Raw genomic sequence first — 19,395 nt, 5'->3', positions numbered from 1 at the left:
GAGCTTTAAACTCACTCCCATAGTTTTGAAGATAAGATCCATTCTGGGAGATGGCACTAACAGATGTGCCAATGTGAAATTTTAAGAAATAATAAATGTATAAGAGTATTTTATAGAAAATTTTTAATGTTAGAAGTATGTATTTTAAAACCTGAAACAAACCCTCAAATCACACTCTTTAATACAAATTTTGCCAGCACTGTTCATGTTGACCAGATAATGCTTTAGTTTTCTTTAAAAAGTAAAATGAAATGCATACCAGCAGCAACTACAGCTGGAGGAGGCGAGCCTGCCTCACCACCACTTGTCTGACTCATTGATGCTACAGATGTTTCTCTAGATGGAGGTAACTGTAACTCCTTTGGGAGAAGATCATAGACAGACTCTGTTGGGAGAAAGAGAAAAAATTTTTATGAGCACAAAATTAATGTCTTTCCACTCACAAGAATTATATCATTCATATACACACACACTAAATTTCATGTAATTACTGATGTAAAAATTCTTAGCAAACATTTTTCTTTTATTATAATTTTAGTGAACTGCACAGTGAACTTTCCATTCATTCTGAGTCCCATTTTCTTCTTGGCTTTTCCTTTCATGCTGATGATATACAGAAAAAGTTACCAAAATTTTTAAACCATATAAAACTAGGCAGTAGAGATGTCAAATAACCCAAGATGCTCCAATATCTTTCTCTGTTTAAAAAAAAAAATATTCTTTATCATCCTTTACATGTAAGATGGCATGTATTAGTGTATATCAGCTATAAATTGGCTTCTTTAAACAGACCATTAGTCTACTCCTGCTTTTTTATCCAGCACTTTCATCAAATATTTTAATTTGCTTTCATATTGAATTTTTCCCTCCTAAAGACACTAAAAAAAGGAATGTTATGACTCAAGGAACTACTTCATACTCTGAGGTATCTCCAACTCAAGAAAGGCACAAGCATAGGATTCTCTGAAATGAAAAAGCATAAATGCCTTTATTAGACTATGATTAGTTTTGTATCCCAGATTAAAGAATACTGTATATCTTTTAAATATATTTAATAATAATTGTCCATAAAATCAAATTTATATCTACTATTCAAAAATTATTTTATAATTATTGTTACATTCATTTAGGACAGAAATAATAATCAAACTATCCTCTAAAGATAGTAGAATCAATGTTGGAAAAATCTTCAGAAGACCAATTAGAATCCTATGTTCATTTTCTGAAGAATCAAGGCACAGGGTTTAAGGGATTTGCCTAGTATTCCAAGAAAAGCAACATTCCAACAATTTAGGAAGATTATTACTTGCACTAAGTGATTAAAAAAAAATAAAAGTAGCACTAGAAGACATTTTATCCTCGGTAGCAAACAATATTGTCAGTTAACTGTTTACTGAATTCAAAAATATTTTTATCCTCCCAGTTAAAATATGTAGCCTGAATTTCACGCAGATATGAATAAGAAAGACTATCATGAAGCTAAAATTAGAAGTTGTAGTATTAAATGATCTTTGTTTACAATAAAGAATCAACTGAAAATTTTCTTTTGAAAAACTATTACCTAACACTTGAAATTTTCATCTTCAAAGCATTTGACAAATTTTACATCTTTCTGAATATAATAAAAATTTTCAGCTTGTTAAACCATTGCTAAAAGCCTTAAGTATTAGTTCTAGAAGATCTTGTAGGTCTTCATAGAACTGTTCAACTTCAGCTTCTTCAGCATTACTGGTCGGGGCATAGACTTGGATTACTGTGATACTGAATGGTTTGCCTTGGAAACGAACAGAGATCATTCTTTTTTGAGATTGCACCCAAGTACTGCATTTTGGACTATGATGGCTACTCCATTTCTTCTAAAAGATTCTTGCCCACAGTAGTAGATATAATGATCATCTGATGTCCAAAAAAAGATGTCCTTTTCATTGTAGGGAACTGGAATGCAAAAATAGGAGGTCAAGAAACACCTGGAATAACAAGCAAATTTGGTCTTGGCATACAGAATGAAGCAGAGCAATGGCTAATAGAGTTTTGCCAAGAGAATGCACTGGTCACAGCAAACACCCTCTTCCAACAACACAAGAGAAGACTTTACACATGGACATCACCAGATGGTCAATACCGAAATCAGACTGATTATATTCTTTGCAGCCAAAGATGGAGAAGCTCTACACAGTCAGCAAAAACAAAACCGGGAGCTGACTGTGGCTCAGAGCATGAACTCCTTATTGCCAAATTCAGACTTAAATTGAAGAAAGTAGGGAAACCCCTAGATCATTCAAGTATGACCTAAATAAAATCCCTTAGGATTATACAGTGGAAGTGAAAAAAAGATTCAAGGGATTAGATCTGATAGACAGAGTGCCTGAGGAACTATGGATGGAGGTTTGTGACACTGTACAGGAGGCAATGATCAAGACCATCCCCAAGAAAAAGTAATGCAAAAAGGCAAAATGGTTGTCTGAGGAGGCCTTACAAACAGCTGTGAAGACAAGAGAAGCAAATGGCAAAGGAAAGATACACCCATTTGAATGCAGAGTTCTAAAGAATACCAAGGAGAGATAAGAAAGCCTTCCTCAGTGATCAATGCAAAGATATAGAGGAAAACAATAGGATGGGAAAGACTAGAGATCTCTTCAAGAAAATTAGAGATAATAAGAGTACATTCCAGAAAGCGGGACGTTCGGCTTGTGAGCGGGAACTTCTCGGTCGCGCACAGAAAAAGAACGATTTAAAAATGGGTGATGTTGAGAAAGGCAAGAAGATTTTTGTTCAGAAGTGTGCCCAGTGCCATACTGTGGAAAAGGGAGGGAAGCACAAGACTGGGCCAAACCTCCATGGTCTGTTTGGACGAAAGACAGGTCAGGCTCCTGGATTCTCTTACACAGATGCCAACAAAAACAAAGGTATCACCTGGGGAGAGGAGACGCTGATGGAGTACTTGGAGAATCCCAAGAAGTACATCCCTGGAACCAAGATGATCTTTGCTGGCATTAAGAAGAAGGGAGAGAGGGAGGACTTGATAGCTTATCTCAAAAAAGCTACCAATGAGTAATAGTTGGCCACTGCCTTATTTATTATGAAACAGAAGTGTCTCATGACTTTTTATGTGTACCATATTTAAATTGATCTCATACACTAGAATTCAGATCATGAATGGCTGATGGAATAATTCTGTTGGACAGTCCTGATTTAAATAAGATTGGTCTGTGGCTAAACAAATATGGTCAGCTTTTTTAATTTTGATAGTAATTCCGGTTCAACAAGTACTATCACTTTTCCCATTCTAAAGAGATGATTGAACTTGAATAAGGAATATGAAACTTTTTAGGGAGATGGTGCATTCCTTCTCAAAACCTATAAGAGATTTGTTTTATATTTAGATTTCTATAACTGGTTATATTAATATATTTAAATACTGAAAAGGTCCCTTCACTGTCTCACAGAACAGAGGAGGATTCACACATGTTTCAAGTTGTGTTCATTAGCCTGTTAAGGCAAGGATTGAAAATACACTGACAAAGTCCACTTTATCTGTTTGGTTTTATAAACTATGCCAATTTAATTAAAATTCTCTGTCTAAAATTTAGCCTTTTACTTAATGAAAGGCATTTTAGTGTGGTTTATGTATAGCATCAAATAAAGAGTATTTAGCACCTCAAAAAAAAAAAAGAGTACATTCCATGCAAAGATGGGCACAATAAAGGACAGAAATGGTATGGACCTAACAGAAGCAGAAGAGAGTAAGAGGAGGTGGCAAGAATACACAGAAGAACTATTTAAAAAAAGATCTTCATGACCCAGATAATCATGATGGTATGATTACTCACCTAGAGCCAGACATCCTGGAATGCGAAGTCAAGTGGGCCTTAGGAAGCATCACTACAAACAAAGCTAGCGGAGGTGATGGAATTCCAGTTGAGCTATATTTCAAATCCTAAAAGATGATGCTGTGAAAGTGCTGTACTCAAGATGCCAGCAAATTTGGAAATCTCAGCAGTGGCCACAGGACTGGAAAAGGTCAGTTTTCATTTCAATCCTAGAGAAAGGCAATGCCAAAGAATGCTCAAACTACCACACAATTGCACTCATCTCACACGCTAGCAAAGTAATGCTCAAAATTCTCCAAGCCAGGCTTCAGCAATACATGAACCATGAACTTCCAGATGTTCAAGCTGGTTTTAGAAAAGGCAGAGGAACCAGAGATCAAATTGCCAACATCCACTGGATCATTGAAAAAGTGACAGAGTTCCAGAAAAACATCTACTTCTGTTTTACTGACTGTACCAAAGCCTTTGAATCTGTGGATCACAACAAACTGTGGAAAACTCTTCAAGAGATGAGAATACCAGAGCACCTGACCTGCCTGAGAAACCTGTATGCAGGTCAGGAAGCAACATTAGAACTGGGACATGGAACAACAGACTGGTTCCAAATAGGAAAAGGAGTACGTCAAGGCTGTGTATTGTCACCCTGCTTAAATTTAACTTATATGCAGAGTACATCACGAGAAACTCTGGGCTGGATGAAGCACAAGCTGGAATCAAGATTGCCAGGAGAAATATCAATAACCTCAGATATGCAGATGACACCACCCTCATGGCAGAAAGTGAAGAAGAACTAAAGAGCCTCTTGATGAAAATGAATGAGGAGAGTGAAAAAGTTGGCTTAAAACTCAACATTTAGAAAACTAACATCATGGCATCTGGTTCCGTCACTTCATGGCAATGTAAACAGTGACTTTGGGCTCCAAAATCAGTGACTGGGCTCCAGTGATTTGGGGCTCCAAAATCACTGCAGATGGTGACTGTAGCCATTAAATTAAAAGACGCTTACTCCTTGGAAGAAAAGTTATGACCAACCTAGATAGCATATTAAAAAGCAGAGGCATTAATTTGCCAACAAAAGTCCATCTAGTCAAAGCTTTGGTTTTCCCAATAGTCATGTATGGATATGAGAGTTGGACTATAAAAAAAGCTAAGCTCCGAAGAATTGATGCTTTTAAACTGTGGTGTTGGAGAAGACTCTTAAAGAGTCCTTGGACTGCAAGGAGATCCAATTAGTCAATCCTGAAGGAAATCAGTCCTGAATATTCATTGAAAGGACTGATGCTGAAGCTGAAACTCCAATCCTTTGGCCACCCGATGCGAAGAACTGACTCATTTGAAAAGACCCTGATGCTGGGAAAGATTGAAGGTGGGAGGAGAAGGGGATGACAGAGGATGAGATGGTTGGATGGCAGCACTAACTCAATGGACTTGAGTTTGAGTAAACTCCAGGAGTTGGTGATAGACAGGGAGGCCTGGTGTGCTGCAGTCCATGTGGTTGCAGAGTCGGACACAACTAAGGGATTGAATTGAACTGAACTGATAAGGCTTACGTAAATTATTTCCATCTTTCAAATAATATAGAGAAAGAATAGGGAGAAACTAATTAAAACAGAAATGCCCATCATCAAATATTGATTTTAATACAATTATTTTTCTCAATCCATGCTGAAAACAAGAGCTTCTTATATATAAAAGAAAAGCATACTCAAGACCTTTTTTTGGGGAAGGAGATAAACAGAAAGAAATACGAAAGTAAAATTCGCTTAGATAAAAAGAGAAAGGATCTGCCGAAATGCATTTATGTTAAGAGGGAAAAAAAAACCCTAGAAACAGCCCAATAACTAACCACATTTCAGTTTCCCAAAGAGGAATACAAAGTTGAATCTAAATTAGAAGTATAAAAGCAGTGTTAGTAAAAATACACTGGAAAGTAACTAAATATAGAACTTCTTATATCTCAGTCTTCCCCACAGCCTACCCTTCAAACCAAATAAGTCAAGTGGAAGGTGTAGGACGCATGGATTCATTCCTTCACCAAAGGTATTTCTGATTAACTGACTCAAGTGTTTGAAAATTAGAGAATTCAGAAGTTTTATCCTATCTTTCCAAGGAAAACAGCAGTTAATAAGTCCATACCATCACAGGCTCTGACTTTAGACAGAACTCTGTTGGCTCCACTACTTTAAGCAACTTAAATCCTCAATGAAACTTTTATTTTAGCCCATTACCTCAAAGAGACTCCCTCCAAGATAAAACTATACAACCTGACCACATACATTGGTCTTACTCTCAGGCCTGCGTGTGTGCTAAGTTGCTTCAGTTATGTCCTACTCTTTGCAACCCTATGGACTGGGGCCCACCTGGTTCCTCTGTCCATAGGGATTCTCAAGGCAAGAATACTAGAGTGGGTTGCCATGCCCTCTTCCAGAGGCTCTTTCCAACGGAGGGATCGAACCAGGTCTCCCACAATGCAGGAGGATTCTATATTGTCTGAGTCACCAGGGAAGCCCAAAGAAGAGCATAGGCCCTTTAAATACATGAAAACAACAAACAATCCTGCCTTATGTTAAGCAGCCATATTTATTTTCCTTGCATTATCTGTTAAATCAGCTAAATAAATATGGGAGGAATGAAATTCTAGATTTATAAGCATAGGATATGAAGAAAGAGAATGGGAAACCTATAATGGAAAAGCAGTTTGCTAAGAAAAGACTTCCTTAGAAAACAAAAGTATAATCTGTACTACTTTTTTTTTTAAAGAACCTACTAGATTTTAAAAGAATTTTCAAGATTTTTCTTTTAGAGAGAGAAAATGGTTACAAGGTTTCTTTTGGGGGTAGTAAGAATTCTAAAATTAGATTATGGCAATGGCTACACAATTCTATAAAATATACCAACCACCACTGACTCTGTACACTTTAAATAGGTGAATCTCATGATATGCAAATAATACATGGGTAAAAGCTGTTTTTAAAAAAGAGAGAAACAGGAATAGAATAAAGACAACTGAGAACTGCATAAGAGTGAGCTAGGTCTCTCTATGTTCCTAATAAACTTTATGGACAAAATACCTCTTCACATAGTTTCTGTTTGTAAAAAGTGAAACTGTGAAGGGTAAACTGCAAACTAATTTAATTAGCTTTTTAAGGCTCTTCTATTAGATCAGGAAAATATGACAGCTATAGGTATCCTACATTCAGTAAAATAACCTGATGAAAATCTTTTAAAGTTCTTATGAATAAGATTAATGTAGACTTCATAAAACAGATGCCTCTAAGCAACAGCACTTGAAAATTTTATGGGTTCCCCACCTTGAGAAACGCAGTTACATCAACAACTTCATCACAGATAATGAAAAGCTGGAATATCTGCCCAAAAGAATGAAGTGAACTTTGATACAGATCAATGTAACAGCTGGTAAAAAACTACTCTTGTGCAGTATACTCAAATGTACTCACTTTCTTTCTCATTCTTTTTTTCAAAATCTAGAAATGATTTTATTTTTGCTTCTTAAAGAATTCTTTCCTTGGTCTGTGAGAATTGGGGTGATCATATTTTTCCATTAATGTGCTAATAATTTGTGCAATAATAATGTTAATCAACTCATTTAATGGTTCATTATAAATTTTAGTTGGCCAAAATCCCAATATAAGTGGGATTAAGTATCCATGTAACAGACTTAGATCAAGTACAACAGAATAGTTACCATAAATTATTAACATAAGTGTATGAAAAAAAAGAAATTACGCAGAAAAGGGAACAAGCTCAGAAGATCAAGAATTTGTTTTGTTATTGCAACAGTGCAGAGCCTACAGCGATTAGAGGAATGAAATCATTTTCAGATATTAAAAAACAAACCAAATGCTTCCTAGTGTTTGGTGGGAAGGTAAACAATGCAAATATTGGCTGACTGGTTGGTGTGTGTGTTCAGTCATTCAATAAATTCTAATTGATCCTTTTGTATCACCTGTTATTTCTGGGCAATTTGGTCTTTAACTCAACACTGGCTATAGGGGGAATCCCATCACACTGCATCAAACTCAAGGAGATAGAAATCCTATCCTGAGGGCACAAGGCAGTGAAAAAGAAGAAAAAACTGTTAACTCAATAGTGAAGCATTTTTTTTTTACTCTTCTCAATTAGAAACTGTTTCCTAACTGCTGATCAACCAAATCCCATTGTACTATTTTATATGTTGCCCAGTTTCAAAAAGATGAAAGACTTCAAACCCTTATACTCCTCACTTTCCCACAGAAAAGCCCAGGGAGACAAAAACAAATGAAACAGCTGAGAAAAGACATGCTTTTCTAGTTTTTCCCCTTTGCAAAATAACAGCATTAATAATGCAAATTCAGCTACCATTTATTGAGCACTTGGTTGTTGGCACAGGCACTGTTCAAAGGTCTTCTACATACATACTCACTTAATTTCAAAATAATTATGTGAGGTCAGTTTTACCAATAAAGAATGTGAAACTTTATAGTTTTAAAAAAAGGAAAAGAAAAATACATATGATAAAACAACAAAAGAAGGGAATGACAAAGTTTAGGACAGCAATTTCCTCTGATGGGGAGACAAGGATATGGGACAAAGGAGTAGCAGAAATAAGTTGGTCTGGACAGCAGGCTCAAGAATGTTCTTTTTACTAAAATATATAATCTAATCAATAAATACAAAAAAAGGCTACGCATGGACAGTGCATAGCCTTCAGAGTTGCTATAAGGCTTAACTAAGATGATCTGTTAAAAAGAACTCCGTAAATTATTCTTGGGGCTTCCCTGGTGGCTCAGTGGTTAAGAATCTGCCTGCCAATGCAGGAAACAAGGATTCAATCCCTGGGTTGGGAAGAACTCCTGGAGAAGAAAATGGCGACTCAGTGTAGTATTCTTGCTTGGTAAATCCCACGAATGGAGGAACCTGGCGAGCTACAGTTCATGGGGTTGAACATGACTTAGGGGCCAAACAACAACAACAACAACATTGCCATTTTGCCTTTGTTGACCTGATAACTAGCATTCAATATTCGGCTGCTTCAGAGTCAGAAAGTAAAGAGCAGAATTTTCAGAGTCCACCTACTCTTGAACTTTTCTGAAGACACTTATTAACTTTCAGGTAACCAAACAAATCATAGTTGTACACAACCAATACCAGAGACTTATCTTCATGCAGAGATAAACAATATAAAAGGTGGTAGTAGTGGAGTAAATAAATGAATGTTTCTATTCAACTGTCAAGAAATCAGCTAAATGGAAGTATTTGTGGTTAAAAAAAAAAAAGATACTTTGTGTTGGAAATGCTTTAAAAAATTAATGAAAAGTAAATTAATGCTCAGCATAGATATTAGTTATTCATATAATGAGCGCTCCCTGATACTAGATGCAAACACTCTAATAATACTGGAAATGTAGTTTTAAATGTTTGTATCTTATTTCTAAAATGGGATTTCACTTTTTTAAAAAATTATATATACAAAGCTACTTTAGCATCCAGAAGAGTTAAAATAGACTTACGAAGAGTTCTTGCAAATGGTTTGGCACACTAATTGCCTTACCCTTCCATATCTTTATTAACTACCTCAATAAGCTGGTGAATCCCAAGGCTATGGTTTCACATCAGACATTCTAAAACAAAATGCCTGGCACCTCCACTGTGCCAACATACTTCTGCATTGAAGAGAGACAGCATTCATTCTGTTAAAAACACTTTGGGCTTGACAGTCATCATACTTGGCATCTCCACTGGAAAATGTACTGGCTGCAGGTCTACTGGATATTTGGTTTCTAAAAGATTATTAAGTCCAAGAATAACTTGTATGTGATCTCTGTTTTAATAAAATTTTCTCATTTAAGTTTAAATCCATTTACTAGTTTGCTGGTATTATTTTTCACTTTAAAATTTCACAATTATTTTCTACATAATTTAATAATATTTATGAGATACAGAATGGATTATTCTATTTAACCATTTTTGTTATATATTATACTTTCTTAATTTATTTATACTATTTTCAGAAGAAGCTATTTAAGTCCGTTCTAGAATAAACACTTTCAAAGTCTTACCTATGACCTGACTACTGAGTAAAACCTTTATCGATTTATAATTTCCAGACATCTTATAGGAATATTTATTCAAATCAGCTTTAAAGAACTGTAGCGTTCAGAGTTCAAGAAGGGTAAGGAGGACTAGGGCTGAGTGTCAGAAGTAAAGAATGAGAAGGGAATCCATGGTGCGGGTGGAGGCCTGGCAAATGGTTTCAGAGCCCAAGCAGGGTGAGAAAAGTATTAATGGGGAGACAGAGGGAGAGGAAAAGATGACCAGGTGCAGAGTCCAAGCAATGCAAATAAAATACCTGCAGCCTAGTATGTGGTGTCAGAACCCAAGCATAATGAATAACTTATCTGGGGGTGGGGGTGGGGAAAGGTGGGAGAGAGTAGAAGGGTGGGATGGAACCCAAGAAAGCAGGATGAAAAGAGGAATTTTGCTTGACACACAGAAGGACAACCTACTGGGTTAGAGTCCAAGCAAAGTCAAAGTCTCCTGCGATGGGTAGCCCAAACAGAATGAGGACGGTATGTAGAGGAGGGAAGGCAGAGAGTCTAGCATAAGGTATCAGAGTCAGAGCATGGTGAGAAATGTAGCCTTAAGAGGATGGCACAGGATATCACAGCTGAAGCCAGTGAGGTGACAGAGGATAGCCAACACAGGGAAACAAAGCTTGAGCAGGGTATAAAGGGTATTCATGCAAGGGCAGCCCGCTCTAGGTTTAAGAACCCAAGCAGTAAGAAGGATGTCCATATAATAGGGCTGCCTGAGCTGGGTATCAAAGATTAAGCAGGAAGTAGAGTGCGCCCATGAGGGGAGTGTGGAAGACCAACATGGGAATTAGAAATTTAAGCAGGGTGAGGAGGGCATTCATGTGAAGCCTTCATGCCTGAGCAGGATGAAGAGCACACTCCCATGGATGGGCAGCCCAGCATAAGATGTTGGAGTCCCAGTAGGGTAAACAAGATATTCATGAGGTTGAGGGAGCAGAAGCATAGGGCATCTTTTAGGTAGAATATAAAAATCTTAGTAATGTGAAGGCTATCTGCCTAGCAGGGCTACCCAAAATGGGGAGTCAGAACCTAAGGAGGGTAAGGAGGGTGTCAACAGATAAGCAGGAGGGCAGCTCTCGGTGTCACAGCATACATAGGATGGAGGAGGAAAGCAGTCACAGTCTAGAGGAAAGTTATGTATGTCCAAGTTGGATAATTAGGTATCAGTGTGTAGGAAAGGGGGAAGCAATGGCAAAAGCAGCTCAATTATACAAAGGGAGATTGCTCAAATAAGTAAATATATTAAAATTGAAGGGAATAAAGTTTTGCAGTGTTGAACTAAAGGAGTTACAAACAGAGGGAGAAAAACAAGGAGGAACCATGTATTACTAAACTGCAACTGGAGGTATCAGCATGAACTCACAAGAGAAAGAATAAAAATATAAATGTATATAGGGATGTAAGGACTTGACTCATAGCTCAGTCGGTAAAGCATCTTTCTGCAATGCAGGAGACCGGGGTTCAGTTCCTGGCTCGGGAAGACCCTCTGGAGAAGGAAATAGCAACCCACTCCAGTATTCTCACCTGGAGAATCCCATGGACAGAGAAGCCTGGCAGGCAACAGTTCATGGGATCGCAAGAGTTGGACACAACAGCAACTAAATCACCAGTGTAACTTCCTCAGTTGGGAGACTGACACTGGTGGATGACCAATAACCAATATATGAATATAGTTCAGTTCAGTTACTCAGCTGTGTCAGACTCTTTGTGACCCCAGGGACTGCAATACAACAGGCCTCCCTGTCCATCACCAACTCCCAGAGTTTACTCAAACTCATGTCCATTGAGTCAGTGATGCCATCCAACCATCTCATCCTCTGTCATCCCCTTCTCCTGCCACTTTCAATCTTTCCCAGCATCAGGGTCTATGCTGCTGCTGTTGCTGCTAAGTCACTTCAGTTATGTTCGATTCTGTGCAACCCCTTCGACAGCAGCCCACCAGGCTCCCCCATCCCTGGGATTCTCCAGGCAAGAACACTGGATGGGTTGCCATTTCCTTCTCCAATGCATGGAAGTGAAAAGTGAAAGTGAAGTCGTTCAGTCGTGTCCGACTCCTAGCGACACCATGGACTGCAGCCTACCAGGTCCCTCCGTCCATGTGATTTTCCAGGCTAGAGTACTGGAGTCGGGTGCCATCACCTTTTCCAATCAGGGTCTATAAGTATACATATATTCCCAAGCTCTGTCTTCTGAAAGATTCTGTAAGAAGCACAATCCCAAAAGCATACTCATGGAAAATAAGCATACCTAGTATCCAGATCCTGGTTTCTAAATATTCTTTTCTACTGAAAAGTAGTTAGGGCTTCTTTGAGAAAAAGTTGTTATCAGGACCTGGATACGAAAAGTACAAGATTAGCCTGATATATATATATTGTTTTGCTAAAGTAAGGAAGTACTCAAAGAATTAAGGAGACCTGTCAAAAGGATACAGAAACTATCTTGACCAGGCTCTCACTAACCAACATGAGCATGAAAATAAGCAATGGAAGTTCCCTGGCAGTCCAATGGTTAGTACTCAGTGTTTTCACTGCCATGTCCTGGGTTCAATTCCTGGTTGGGGAACTAATCCTGTAAGCCATACAGCATGGCCAGAAAAGAGGGTAATAATCGTAACAGATTAAAATAGAATGAAATCATAAAAGTCCATACTGACATAAAACAGTAATGAATAAACCAGAAGTATGATGAGGAATGAGATATTTATACAGTTTCAAAGTACAACTTCACAAAACATTTACTGATTACAAAGGAGAAATATGGTAACTTTAGAGAAGTCTGACAGATACCATCTTAAAAGTGATCAAAGTGAGTATCATCAGAAATGATACAAATCAAAATTGTATGCCACTCTAGGATGCAGAAAGAATATATCATTATTTCTGTGGTATTTGTGCCAAAGATGCATAATTTGAATGCAATCATCAGGAATATTCCACAAATAAGTGACTTGTAATCTTCAAAAGTATCAGAACTGTGAGAAGTCCAGGAAAGACCAACAAACTTGTTTGACACCTTATATTTCACACTCATTGGCTCAGTATTTTTAGCTATGCTATCTCAGCTTTACTAGCACCTTCAACCTGACAGAACAATTAATTTAAACATGCATTCATCACATATTTTGCTCCTGTACTGGACTAAGGACACAACATAGGAGGAAATCACTCAAGAAATTCACAGTTGAAAGAAAATAAAATTAGTCAAGTTTAAAATAATGCAATATGTTACAAATGGGAGAAAATATTTGCAAATGATGTGACAGACAAGGGCTTACCCTCCAAAATATAAAAACAGCCCATACAACTTAACAACAAAAAAACAAACAACCCAACTGAAAAATGGGCAGAAGACTTTAACAGACATTTCTCCAAAGAAGACATACAGATGGCAGTAGGCACATGAAAAGATGCTCAACATCACTAATTATTACGTAAGTGTAAATCAAAACTAAAATGAGGTACAACCTCACACTGGTCATAGTGGCCATCATTAAACAGTCTACAAATAACAAATTTTGGAAAAACTGTGGAGAAAAGGGAACCCTCTGACACTGTTGGTGGGAATGTAAGTTGGTATAGTGGCTATGGAAAACAGTATGGAGGTGTCTCAGAAAACTAAAATCAGAATTACCATATTATCTAGCAATTCTACTCCTTGGACAAAACTGTAATTCAAAAAGACAGATGCATCCGTATCTTCAGAGCAGCACTATTCACAACAGTCAAAACAGGGAAACAACCTAAATGTTCATCAACAGACAAATGGATAAAAAAAGATGTAGTCCATATATACAATGGAATACTATTGAGTAATAAAAAAGAATGGAATAATGCCCTTTGCAGCAACATGAATGCAACTAGAGATTATCATACTAAGTGAAGTTAAAATGAGAAAGTCAAATACCATACGGTATCACTTATATGTGGAATCTAAAACATGCAACAAATGAAACTATCTATAAAAGAGAAACAGACTTACAGAGAACAGATTTGTGTTTCCCAAGTTAGGGGGAGGGAGAGGAATGGACAGGGAGTTTGGGGTTGGTTGATGCAAAACTATTATATTCAGAATGGCTAAACAACAAGGCCCTAAAGTATAGCACAGCGAACTATATTCAGCAAGTATTAGTGCTGGTCACTCAGTCATGTCCAACTCTTTGCCACCCCATGAAATGTAGCCCTAAAGGCTTCTCTGTCTATGGGATTCTCCAAGCAAGACTACCCGAGAGGACTGCCATTCCCTACTATATTCAATATCTTGCAATAAACCACAATGGAAAAGAATATACAAAATAATGTATATATGTGCATGACTGAGTCACTTCGCTACACAGCACAGATTGGCACAACACTATAAATCAACTACACTTCAATAAAAAATACAATATGTGCTTTAATAGAAATATGGACTGTTATGCGACTGGAGAAGAGGGAATCCTACACACTGTCTATAAAGGTCAGAGAATGGTGCATGGGGTATGCGACACCTGAGGTCAACCTTGAACAATGAATTGGGTATCTGACAAACAAATTTGTGAAGAAGGAGGAGAAACTGTAAAAGAAAACCCAAACAAGGAGAGTGTTTGCATTTTGCTTATTTCAGTTTTTCAAGTAATTCAGTTAAATTAGAATACAGGAGTTACATGGAAAAATACCAAGAGAAGAGTCTACTGAAGACATGCAGGGGTAAGATCATTGAAGGCCCTGTATAATCATTCTAAGCAATAAAGACTTTATCCCTCAGCACACAGGGAGATTTTGAGTGTTTCAAGAAAAGACATGATAAGCTCAGATTCATATTTGAGAATGATCACCTGCCCAGGTATATGCAAAATAGACTACATCCTAGAGGTGGCGAAGAGCTAAGTTTTTTACAATCTTCTAAGTAAGAAATAATGAGGTCCTGAACCAAGGCAGTGAGAATGGCAAATAGAACACAAATTTAAACATGTTCAGGAAACTGATGAACTAACTGAATTGGATGACTGGAGAGGGAGAGACAGAAATAGTTCCAGGCAGCACATAGAAATTCTGGCACAGAAATTAATGTAAGGTGGTACAGTGTCCCATGATACAGAGTTTAGGAATAAGAGTAAAACTGGCAAGTCAACAAATTTAGTTTTAAATGATGAGGCTGAGTACGTAGTGAGTGTATAAACAGGAGAGGGATCTACAATTGACGATACTGGGTACATGACTGCTTTATTTTTCGCTTTAATACAAATCTTGTGCTAGAATTGGGGCAGAAAATTTTTAATTCAAAGTCATTGCTTGCTTTTGAAAATACAGATGTGTATGAAAAAAAGAAGAAATGGAGTAGCCATCATGCTCAACAAAAGAGTCCAAAATGCAGTACTTGGATGTAATCTCAAAAACGACAGAATGATCTCTGTTCGTCTCCGAGGCAAACCATTCAATATCACAGTTATCCAAGTCTATGCCCCAACCAGTAACGCTGAAGAAGCTGAAGTTGAACGGTTTTATGAAGACCTACAAGACCTTTTAGAACGAACACCCAAAAAAGATGTCCTTTTCATTATAGGGGACTGGAATGCAAAAGTAGGAAGTCAAGAAACACCTGGAGTAACAGGCAAATTTGGTCTTGGAATGCGGAATGAAGCAGGGCAAAGACTAATAGAGTTTTGCCAAGAAAATGCACTGGTCAGAGCAAACACCCTCTTCCAACAACACAAGAGAAGACTCTACACATGGACATCACCAGATGGTCAACATCGAAACCAGATTTGATTGTATTCTTTGCAGCCAAAAATGGAGAAGCTCTATACAGTCAACAAAAACGAGACCAGGAGCTGACTGTGGCTCAGATCATGAACTCCTTATTACCAAATTCAGACTCAAATTGAAGAAAGTAGGGAACATTGCTAGACCATTCAGGTATGACCTAAATCAAATCCCTTACGATTATACAGCGGAAGTGAGAAATAGATTTAAGGGCCTAGATCTGACAGACAGAGTGCCTGATGAACTATGGAAGGAGGTTTGTGACACTGTACAGGAGACAGGGATCAAGACCACCCCCATGGAAAAGAAATGCAAAAAAGCAAAATGGCTGTCTGGGGAGGCCTTACAAATAGCTGTGAAAAGAAGAGAGGCGAAAAGCAAAGGAGAAAAGGAAAGATATAAGCATCTGAAGGCAGAGTTCCAGAGAACAGCAAGGAGATAAGAAAGCCTTCTTCAGCGATCAGTGCAAAAAAATAGAGGAAAAGAACAGAATGGGAAAGACTAGAGATCTCTTCAAGAAAATTAGAGATACCAAGGGAACATTTCATGCAAAGATGGGCTCAATAAAGGACAGAAACGGTATGGACCTAACAGAAGCAGAAGATATTAAGAAGAGGTGGCAAGAATACACGGAAGAACTGTACAAAAAAGATCTTCACGACCCAGATAATCATGATGGTGTGATCACTAATCGAGAGCCAGACATCCTGGAATGTGAAGTCAAGTGGGCCTTGGAAAGCATCGCTATGAACAAAGCTAGTGGAGGTGATGGAATTCCAGTTGAGCTGTTTCAAATCCTGAAAGATGACACTGTGAAAGTGCTGGACTCAATATGCCAGCAAATCTGGAAAACTCAGCAGTGGCCACAGGACTGGAAAAGGTCAGTTTTCATTCTAATTCCAAAGAAAGGCAATGCCAAAGAATGCTCAAACTACCGCACAATTGCACTCATCTCACATGCTAGTAAAGTAATGCTCAAAATTCTCCAAGCCAGGCTTTATCAATACGTGAACCGTGAACTTCCTGATGTTCAAGCTGGTTTTAGAAAAGGCAGAGGAACCAGAGATCAAATTGCCAGCATCCACTGGATCATGGAAAAAGCAAGAGAGTTCCAGAAAAACATCTATTTCTGCTTTATGGACTATGCCAAAGCCTTTGACTGTGTGGATCACAATAAACTGTGGAAAATTCTGAAAGAGATGGGAATACCAGACCACCTGACCTGCCTCTTGAGAAATCTGTATGCAGGTCAGGAAGCAGCAGTTAGAACAGGACATGGAACAACAGACTGGTTCCAAATAGGAAAAGGAGTACGTCAAGGCTGCATATTGTCACCCTGCTTATTTAACTTATATGCAGAGTACATCATGAGAAACACTGGACTGGAAGAAACAAGCTGGAATTAAGATTGCCGGGAGAAATATCAATAACCTCAGATATGCAGATGACACCACCCTTATGGCAGAAAGTGAAGAGGAACTAAAGAGCCTCTTAATGAAAGTGAAAGTGGAGAGTGAAAAAGTTGACCTAAAGCTCAACATTCAGAAAACGAAGATCATGGCATCCGGTCCCATCATGTCATGGGAAATAGATGGGGAAACAGTGGAAACAGTGACAGACTTTATTTTTGGGGGCTCCAAAATCACTGCAGATGGTGATTGCAACCATGAAATTAAAAGATGTGTACTCCTTGGAAGAAAAGTGATGACCAACCTAGACAGCATATTCAAAAGCAGAGACATTACTTTGCCGACTAAGGTCCGTCTAGTCAAGGCTATGGTTTTTCCAGTGGTCATGTATGGATGTGAGAGTTGGACTGTGAAGAAGGCTGAGTGCCGAAGAATTGATGCTTTTGAACTGTGGTGTTGGAGAAGACTCTTGAGAATCCCGTGGACTGCAAGGAGATGCAACCAGTCCATTCTGAAGGAGATCAGCCCTGGGGTTTCTTGGGAAGGAATGATGCTGAAGCTGAAACTCCAGTACTTTGGCCACCTCATGCAAAGAAAAGACTCTGATGCTGGGAGGGATTGGGGGCAGGAGGAGAAGGGGACGACAGAGGACGAGATGGCTGGATGGCATCACTGACTCGATGGATGTGAGTCTGAGTAAACTCCGGGAGTTGGTGATAGACAGGGTGGCCTGGCGTGCTGCGATTCATGGGGTCGCAGAGTCGGACACGACTGAGCAACTGAACTGAACTGATGAAAGAAAAGTAAATTTGCCCATGATCTCACCATTCAAAACATAATATATTTATGTTTTCTTTCCCTACTTTCCTACACATATTTTTAAAAAGTTGAATAATGTACATAAACTTAGTATCAAACTTTTCATTGAACATAAAACTTATTTCTCATGTGTACTGTAACTCTGGCACCCTCATATTGTTATAGATCATCCTTATACCTATTTTCTCTCTCTCCAACTACTTGAAAACCCTTCAAGGGCAGAAACTATGATATGTCTTCTTTGAATGACTATAAGTTTACTGGTACTATACTCACAATGGGAGTTCAATGTTTGCTGATGAAGTTATCAAAACACTAGAGAAAACTACTGGGTAATAATTTTTAGTTATGAAATAAACTTCATGAAAATTTCTAATTTTCATATTATTTCAGAAACATTGCTAATATATAATAAAGCAGTAATAAATGACATATCAGCAGTGACAACACTGTATCTGCTACAGAATGAAGCACAGCTGAATAAATATTCTCATTCATTTATTCATTCACTCAACAAACATCTACTAAATGCCTAATGTAAGCCAAGCACTCTCTTGGTTCCTGGAGATACACCAGCTACAAAACAGACAATCTGTGTCACGGACCTTTCACTCAAGTTTAAATTCTGGTGATGGCTTGCTTGCTAAAAAGAGGAGGCTCCAGTGTTCTGTTAATTTTCTGTCCTTACTAAACTCACATTAACTGTGTGTGAAAGTCGCTCAGTTTTGTCCGACTCTTTGCGACCCCATGGACTATACTTCTCCAGACCAGAATACTGGAGTAGGTAGCCTATTCTTTCTCTAGGAGATCTTCCCAACCCAGGAACTGAACCGGGGTCTCCTATACTGCAGGCGGATTCTTCACCAACTGAGCTACCAGGGAAGCAAAATAAGTTCATTTCTGGAACATAAGCAGTAGAAGCATCTCAACCAAAAGAGTCAGACACGATTGAGTGACTAAACATAGTGCATGTAATATGTATACACACTTGCAATTTAGCTTACTATTTCCAAAACCAACACTAAATAGAAACCTGTTCCACTGCTTTACAGTTAACCATCTTAAATAGCCATATATTTAATAAACTAAAATAACCATGTACTTATCAATGTATATAATAATCAATGAAAATGAAATAAAGAGCATTATTTTATGCATATTTGGTTTTGAACTTGAAAAGACAGTTAATAAATGACAATCTGCTCATTCATTCATAAAGCACATTATTTAATGTCCATTATGTGCTAGGCACAATAATAAAATAAATAAAAGAGTTCTTAAATTCAATGTTATTTCTAATTGCACGGACTTTGGATTACAAGGTACCTCAGGAGTTTATTTTCTAAAAGAAGAAAAATATATCACCACTAATTTATTTTGTGTATATAAGTGTAGACACTAAAGTGACCTGTATCTGTGTTCAAACATTTACAATCCAGTGAGGTAAACTGCACGGAATCATCAATAATTAAATCCATTCTGCTGTTAAATAATTAATATT

General features: G+C 37.9%; 2 protein-coding genes across 9 annotated transcripts in view; one reads left to right on the top strand and one right to left on the bottom strand.

The window, feature by feature from the left end:
- The window catches only part of NFAT5 (nuclear factor of activated T cells 5), a 108,136-nt gene that overhangs the window by 49,143 nt on the left and 39,598 nt on the right, over positions 1–19,395 (bottom strand). For all 8 annotated transcript variants that reach the window (XM_069550235.1, XM_069550236.1, XM_069550237.1 and 5 more), the window contains one exon: positions 260–385. In XM_069550235.1, coding sequence (XP_069406336.1) covers positions 260–385 — 126 coding nt within the window. The remainder of the gene's footprint in view (positions 1–259; positions 386–19,395) is intronic.
- LOC138418661 (cytochrome c) lies at positions 2,676–3,222 on the top strand. Its single transcript, XM_069550243.1, has one exon. The coding sequence runs from the start codon at positions 2,738–2,740 to the stop codon at positions 3,053–3,055; it is 318 nt and encodes a 105-aa protein (XP_069406344.1). The 5' UTR covers positions 2,676–2,737; the 3' UTR covers positions 3,056–3,222.

This window comes from Ovis canadensis, chromosome 14 (assembly GCF_042477335.2).
Source record: "Ovis canadensis isolate MfBH-ARS-UI-01 breed Bighorn chromosome 14, ARS-UI_OviCan_v2, whole genome shotgun sequence".
Lineage (NCBI taxonomy): Eukaryota > Metazoa > Chordata > Mammalia > Artiodactyla > Bovidae > Ovis > Ovis canadensis.
This window is presented reverse-complemented; position numbering and strand designations above follow the sequence as displayed.